Source organism: Cyphomyrmex costatus, unplaced genomic scaffold (genome assembly GCF_001594065.2).
Source record: "Cyphomyrmex costatus isolate MS0001 unplaced genomic scaffold, Ccosl1.0 scaffold1155, whole genome shotgun sequence".
Classification (NCBI taxonomy): domain Eukaryota; kingdom Metazoa; phylum Arthropoda; class Insecta; order Hymenoptera; family Formicidae; genus Cyphomyrmex; species Cyphomyrmex costatus.
In genome coordinates, this window is record NW_017275125.1 from 14,748 (window position 1) to 23,127 (window position 8,380).

At 32.5% G+C, this 8,380-nt stretch overlaps 1 protein-coding gene across 2 annotated transcripts in view; it reads left to right on the plus strand.

The window, feature by feature from the left end:
- The first annotated feature begins 4,598 nt into the window (after positions 1-4,598).
- Positions 4,599-8,380, plus strand: part of LOC108777622 (GRIP and coiled-coil domain-containing protein 2) — a 16,008-nt gene continuing 12,226 nt past the window's right edge. Inside the window, exons 1-6 of one of the 2 annotated variants that reach the window (XM_018544562.1) lie at positions 4,603-5,181; positions 6,446-6,544; positions 6,614-6,697; positions 6,877-7,034; positions 7,167-7,258; positions 7,493-7,579. In XM_018544562.1, coding sequence (XP_018400064.1) covers positions 6,447-6,544; positions 6,614-6,697; positions 6,877-7,034; positions 7,167-7,258; positions 7,493-7,579 — 519 coding nt within the window. In that variant the 5' untranslated portion in view covers positions 4,603-5,181; position 6,446. Of the gene's footprint in view, positions 5,182-6,445; positions 6,545-6,613; positions 6,698-6,876; positions 7,035-7,166; positions 7,259-7,492; positions 7,580-8,380 lie in introns of both variants that reach the window. The other variant, XM_018544568.1, reaches the window with a different exon arrangement.

Below are 8,380 nucleotides of genomic sequence, written 5' to 3' on the forward strand. Positions count from 1 at the left end.
AAAGGCTCTAGCAGGTTAAGAAGGGGTCAATCGGCCCCCAAACGGATTATGACCAGCATGTCACCAAAAAGTTCGTTGACCCGAAAAAAAAATTTGGAGAAATTTTTAATTCCATACACCACCCCTTTTCGGAGATATTGCCTTATGAAGTATTTTCATATTTTATTTTTGTCACGAGACCTATCAGATACAATTTTATTAAAAAAATTTGGGCATACAAAATGTATCAAAAGGTATTTGAAAATATTTTTTGCGAGATCTTCCAACCTGACCATAATTTTTAAAAAATTCCTGAAAATTTATAAGTGATCTCCTTTTGTTAGTTTATGATTGGCAACCTCGCAAAAATTCGAAAACATGTATTTTTAAACTTATTTTCACCCTGAATTTTTTCAGAATTTTTTGAACCCGGCATCATGCCTAAAAAAATTAAAACTCGCCTAAAAAGGCAAAAAATCGCCATAAAATATATATCAAGTAGCCATAAAGCCGTAGAGAAGGCTCATAAGATAGCCTGCAGACACAGGTAAGATAGCAAGATAACCCTAAGATAGTTCATCGCTCTGATTAAAACAATTATGCAATATTATGGAAGTCTTAAAACACTAAAACATCCATAATATCGCCTTAACCTTTCAGTCACGCATTTTTCTATTCACTGAATTCGCTTGAAACTCGTTACTCAGGGGTTTTTGGGGTTGCTGATTACGAATCTGATATCATTTTTCAGGAATTTAAAATGGCGGATACAATATGGCGGACGACTTTTTAAAAAATGGATGAATTTGCTTGAAAGGTGTTACTCGGGGGTTCTCGGGGTCGCAAATTACGAATCTGATGTCAGTTTTTTAAATTTAAAATGGCGGATCCAATATGGCCGACAACTTTCTAAAAAATGGATGAATTTGCTTGAAACGAGTTACTCTGGGGTTTTCGGGGTCGCAGATTACAAATCTGATGTCAGTTTTCATTCATATATAAGCGTCTTCCACTTATATTCAATCGTTTTGAATCCCAAAATCTATTTTCATTTTCGTATTCAGCAACCCTGCGAACCCCCGAGTAACTTTTTTCAAGCGAATTCGTAGATTTTCAATTTTCATATCCGCCATATTGGATCCGCCATTTTAAATTTTTAGAAACTGACATCAGATTCGCAATCGGCGACACCGAAAACTCCCGAGTAGCGTTCTTCAAGTGAATTGTATGTGATTATTTTTCACAAACGATTTCTTTTTCAAAAAATGGCCATTTTTTGGTATATTATTGTTTATAATTAATGAACTATAGTATGTTAATATGTATGATGTCTTGTATTCGACAAATAAATGCCTCAGCTATGTAGAAAATTAATCACGACGTAAAAAACATGAGAAACTGATTTTTAAAGGTGAAAAAACCAACGGATAAAAGGTGGGACGCTGAGCGTCCCACCGTGACGCAAAGGGTTAAGACAATCGTAACACACTAATACAATTCTGAGACAGCCCTAAAATTCGATTAACATTACTATTCAGCATTAAAGCAGTCTTAAAACTCTAAAACATTTACAAAATATCCTTGGGGCATTCTTAAAATACTCAAAATGCCATAAAATGGTCTTGAGAGAGTCGCAAAACTCTCAGACGGCATTGAAGTGTGGTTAGAATAGTTCTGCAATCTTAAGACACTAGAATACATCAGTAATAAGTATTTTCTACGAGTATCGGAGGACGACTGATGAATTTAAGGCAGAAAAAATATCGTACGACAATTTCATCCCATAACCGAATTTTTTTCTGAAAATTTTAACCATATGATTTTTTTCATATTGGAACTATTTTGAAATATTTAAAGGTTATAAATGCTTTTTGGAATTTCTTTATTTTGATCATCATAATATATTTATATATGTTCATGTATATATTATTAATCGTCGTCGCTATCCTCATTGATGACCGGTGCAATTTTCTGGGCATCGAATAATTTGGATAATAATTCAGCAGGCTTGATAATTTTCGCTAAATATCTAAACTAAACGAAACTAATGGCGAATTCTGCACGCTATCTTATGAGCCTTTTAGGGCTTTATGGCTACTTGATATATATTTTATGGCGATTTTTTGCCTTTTTAGGCGAGTTTTAATTTTTTTAGGCATGATGCCGGGTTCAAAAAATTTTGAAAAAATTTAGGGTGAAAACAAGTTTAAAAATACATGTTTTTGAATTTTTGCGAGGTTGCCAATCATAAACTAACAAAAGGGGGTTATAAATTTTCAGGAATTTTTTAAAAATTTTGGTTAGGTTGGAACATCTCGCAAAAAATATTTTCAAATACCTTTTGATACATTTTGTATGCCCAAATTTTTTTAATAAAATTGTATCTGATAGGTCTCGTGACAAAAATAAAATATGAAAATACTTCATATGGCAATATATATCTCCGAAAAGGGGTGGTGTACGGAATTAAAAACTTTTCCAAATTTTTTTTTCGGGTCAACGAACTTTTTGGTGACATGCTGGTCATAATCCGTTTGGGGGCCGATTGACCCCTTCTTAACCTGCTAGAGCCTTTCAACAAAATCGAAGGACTTAAGGATTTCAGTAACATTTCCGTCCGCCATATTGGATCAACTATTTCGAACTTTCAATTTTTGACTAAAGATTCGTAACGATCGTCCCCTAAATCACCAATATACCAAATTTCACCAAAATTGAAAAATCGTTAGAATTTCCGTAACGCTTCCGTCCGCTATATTAGATCAGCTATTTCGATCTTTCAATTTTTAAGTACGGATTCGTAACGAACGCCCCCTAAATCACCAATAAACCTAATTTCACAAAAATCGAACAATCTTTATGATTTCCGTTACTTTTCCGTCCGCCATATTGGATCAACTATTTCGAACTTTCAATTTTTGAGAACGGATTCGTAACAAACACCCTCTAAATCACCAATATACCTAATTTCACCAAAATCGAACAATCTTTTGGATTTACGTTAATTTTACGTCCGCCATATTAGATCCACTATTTCGAATTTTCAATTTTTGAGTACAGATTCGAAATAATTGACCCCGAAAATCCTCGAATACGAAATCACATCAAAATCAGAGAATTCCAACAGCCTCAACGAAAAGAGACTTCAAAAAAGCGTGACACGCCAATTTTAAGATATGATGATGATGATCCATTTTAATTTATTCAATGTTTGTAAATCCAAAAGATTGTTCGATTTTGGTGAAATTAGGTATATTGGTGATTTAGAGGGTGTTTGTTACGAATCCGTTCTCAAAAATTGAAAGTTCGAAATAGTTGATCCAATATGGCGGACGAAAAAGTAACGGAAATCATAAAGATTGTTCGATTTTTGTGAAATTAGGTTTATTGGTGATTTAGGGGGCGTTCGTTACGAATCCGTACTTAAAAATTGAAAGATCGAAATAGCTGATCTATTTTAATCCATGATTTGGAATTGAAACAACGAGATTCCTATTCCTTCCAATCAAAAAAAAGTTTTACGCAAAAAATATGACACGCAATCCATTTTGATCCATAACGTGGAATTGAATCTACAGAATTTGTATTTCTTTTAATCGAAAAAAAGTTTTGCGAAAAAAATAAGCTTTGCAATTCATTTTAATCCATGACATAAAATTGAAATGTCGTAATTCTTTTAATCCAATATACAGATTTGAGAGCTTTAAATCCATTTTCGTCCATAATACGAAATTGGAATAAAGTGAGTCTTATATTTTTCAAGCGAAAAATAGTTTCGTTAAAAAAATAAACCACGTAATGTGTTTTAATCCCTGACATTGTATTAAAATAACGTAATTGCTATTCTTTCAGTCCAAAACAGATTTAAAAACCTTGAATTCAGGGATGGCCCTATAATAGATGTGATCTTATTTTTTTCAATAGAAAAAAATTTCGCGGATTATGAATCTATTTTCATTTGTGACACAGATACAAAGTTATACATTTTTATTTCAACTATGCACAAAGATTTTCTATCTATATGGATAGAAAATGATTCAATTTTACTACATTCAATTCCTTTCCATACATATGCATGAATCAAGAATTTTGATTCAAATGAAATAAAATACAATAAAAATTTTCAATCTATTTTAATTTAATCTTTTTCGGTTTCCAGAGGAGTGAAGTAACTCTCTGTTAACATTTCACGCTTTCATAACGCTGTTCTTACGTTTTATCTATGCTCCGATCTACGCTTCGATTACGTTTGGTTAATGTTATATTTTCGCCTTTCGATTAAAGCAAGGTTGTGAGTCGAGCCTCAAATTCACATATAAAATTAACATATAATGGGTCAAGAGATAGCGTATCATTTTGTAGATTTAAGCCCTGATTTTGTTTCTCTTTCTTGATTAATACATTGATAAGTTAGATTTTAGTAGCACCTTAATTTTGCACATCCACAAAATAAAAAATGCATAAATATAATAGAAATCTGTCACTGTGCATTCCTGAAGATGTTTAAAATGCAATACTTTGAGGGAATTATCCACTGTGACATTTGGTGATATTAAAATGAAAAATATCTCATGGACATCGTAATTTTTGTAAGCTTAATTGCATGTATTTTACTTCCGCTCATGCAATTGAGGCAAAAAATGAATGAAGACGAAGATTCGCCACACGCGTGCAAGCACGCATACAACGCGCATTCAAGATGTCTTCGTCCTTTGCTATATATTTATAGCTAGAGACAAATATACACCTGGCGTAGGTCCAATCGCCCGTATACCCGCACACAGTCTACGGGAAAAACGGACAAACCCCGTAATAGCGGAGCTGTGTCAGTGCTATTAGTGACGTTGCGCGCAGTGTATAGGAATCTTGAACGTGGACGCGTGTAAAAAAAGAGAAGAAAAAATAGAAAAAATGAACGAGATTCGTGGATCGATACTATAAAGACGAACCGACTTTCGGGGAAAGACTAGATCGCGAGAAACTACCCTCTTTACGATGCGAGTGCTGTCCGATTACACGATTACGATGCTATTACCGTATCCATTCAGAATGGAAGAGACGACGAACGCCGCGACGACGAACGCCCGTTTCTGACCGAGTGACGACCGACCGATCGACCGACCGACCGACCGACAACAGTCTAGGATAAATTTAATTCATCTGTCGGCCCGTCACATTTGGATTGATATCGGTGCCGATTGAGTGAGTAACAGCAGGCATCATATATAAAAACCGACGCGACAGATTGTATAATAGATCGTCGAGAGATAGATAGGCACGCGATCAAATGGAGATAAACTGTTTTAACACGTATAAATTTATCCCCCACGTTTCTTCCGGTCCCTTTTGGTCCTCGTTTTATGTAGATAAAAGTTGAGTGAAAAAAAAGGGAAAGAGACAGCGTGGCATTGAAATTTTATAAATAAATCACTGCGTCGCGCCGGTGCGCATAGTTCTCCAAGTGCCATGTTTACGCATGTGTGCGTAATATGTGTGTGCCTGTATGTATTGTCAGAAATATGTATGAAGACGACAATACAGGTCGTGAATGTTCACTGGTGACAAATTCACTGATAGAAATCAACTTTCTAAACAAATTTTATTGTTCTTTTTTCCTATTTTTGGCATTACGTGTATTATTATTAAAATGTTCACAGATTTCGCGATCAGGCAATTTGTTAAATGAGCATTTAAATTTGTGCTCATGCAACAGTGACTTTACTATTGCGTACATTATTATTGACTGCATAAGTAAAGACGTACTGAAATATATTTTATCGATTATAATTTTTGCCACCGCAATTAAGAATTCTTTTTTATATTAATTGACAAGTTAATTTACCTATTAAGATTACTTAAAATTAAGTGATTTTACATGCAGTTTTTTTGCAAGCTCCTTTAAATTTACAGATAATAATAAATTAATAGATAAGATTTGCAATTATAAAAATTGGCCAACAATTTTTTAACAGCGAATTTAATGAGATGCAAGTTTATTCTTTTTTCTGACAAGAGTACTTGCACTAATTGATTTTAAATTTTCCCGTTAAATTATCTACTCTCTTTTCTTTTTCTTTCACACTTATGAGAAAAGAAAGTCATTATACAAAGCATATCAGCGATGTAATTTTTATGTAAATTTTTTAATGCCTCTTTTTACATAAAAGTCTTTTTAAATTAATAATTTAAAATAATATCAACAAATATATGATATTTAGAATTCGAGATATTATATATATTATCGTTAATATTTTTAAATGACAATATTTATGTTAGCTGTTTTGAAAACTTTAAAAATCAATGTAAATGTTATTTCTGTTAGATGAACAATTGGATCTATCTATTCTTTTTAAATTACATTTTGCATGTTTCTTTTCTATTTCCTTCGGAAATATCTATGAATAAATTTGTTTTATTTCGAGATACAATAAGAAAATATAATTAGAAAAAAATGACTTGCACACAGGATGCACTCCATGTATTCATTTAAAAAAGGCGATCCTCTTTGTCCTTTGGGTTTCCATCCACAGGTTCGGTGGCCAACGCGTTGCAAACGATGTTTTAGGTAATTGTTTAAAGCAGAAGCTAAGAGATAATATAAAATGCGCATTTCGAATTAATAATATCTCTTTAGGGATTATAAAGAGCATGGCGGTAGAAGAAACAGTCTCGGAGATATCACGTCTTCGTCTCCTAGTCTTTCTACAGACTCTGCACAGTAGGTCCTTTCGCCTATTAATTATAAATTGCATAAAATGTTAATTATTATAATGCGCTTTTACCATAAGTTATAACAAAATATCTGCAAAATAATATCGCAATAGTGATACATTGATTTTTGTGGGGAACTGTGAATATTATAGAAAAATTGATCGTTGTTGTGAATGAATTTTAAAGCGGATCTGAGAACAATAGGATATGGTCTTCCGCTACAAATTTGGCAAAAGACGAAACCAAAAATAATCATTCACAATTGCCGGCATCGGCTGGATGGACATCGCTGATGGATCTCTCCATTATAGATAAGAATCCAGAAGACGCTCCTAAATTAGAAAGTAATAAAAGCGAAATACTGAGACGTTAAATGTCAAATTATAATAATATTGGAATTAGTAACTAATGTCAGATTTTCTTTTTTTCTAAAATCACACTATTTAACGGTTGCATGAATCTACATGTCGATGCAGATGTTAGAAAACCGGCGAAGCTTCAAATAAAAAATGTGATAAGCAACATTAACAGTGGCACTTCGGAAAACGACGTTGAATTTATTATTCAGGTATATCTTCCTTCGTTAACTAACCCACTAGTGGCATGGAATGCTTTATGTCGTCGCAATAAAATATACACACCCGTATACAAACACGCACATAAATGCTTATAAACGTCTTCTTTATACAAAGGCGCCTTATAGTTGTATGTACAGCAGACGGTAGCGTAGCGACATTCAATGATAAAAGAGTGAACAAATGTGAAATTCTCTTTCGCACTCTCATTTGTCACACTACTTTAGGTAAGGAAATCACTATCAGCACCGTCAAAACAGATGATCCAGGATGGACCGGATAATGTTACGGTAAAAAGAGAAGACACCAAGGAGGTGAGCCGCTTTCGATATAGCATGATATAGGAAATTTAATTGCGATTAATAACTATCATACGTATATCGCCTATTGTATCGCTGTGTGATGCCGTTGTTCATGCATTTGTATATGCACTTATTGTTAGATTCATAATATCGTGAATTATGAAGTATTTTCGCGATACTATATATAGTATACTTCGAAACTATCATTAAATACATTTTGTTTAAATGTTAATTAACTTGTTCAGATATTAACTTTATGTATCAAATTGATGTTACGCTTCTGTATGTACAATTTAAAGAAAAATTTCTATAAAATATAGATTTTGATATTTGTATTATATAGGGGAGACTGGGGCCAGTTGAAACAATGTTTAGAAAAATACATATATTTCTTTATTTATCATGTATACGTTTATTTCTTTTAATGCACATGATGCAACAACTCTTCAGCTTTATACTACTATTGACAAAAAGGTGTAATTTTAAGATGTTCATGTAAATAAATGTAAAAAAAATAAAGAAGTCTAAACTGGTACATCTTGCCCCGATTTGGGGTAAAATGAAGCAGGGCTAGGGAAAGTTGTAACATCATCTTAATAAATATTAATTTTAAAGTTTATAAAATAAAACGCAAATTTAAATGTTGCTGCATAATAAAATATAATTAATTTAACAAATATTAAATATTATATAATTAATTATATAATTAATTATATAATTAATTAAAGCATAAAGATTTATCATATTTACTTTGTCTTATTATATGTATTATACAATCAATGTAATATATATATATATATATAATATTATATA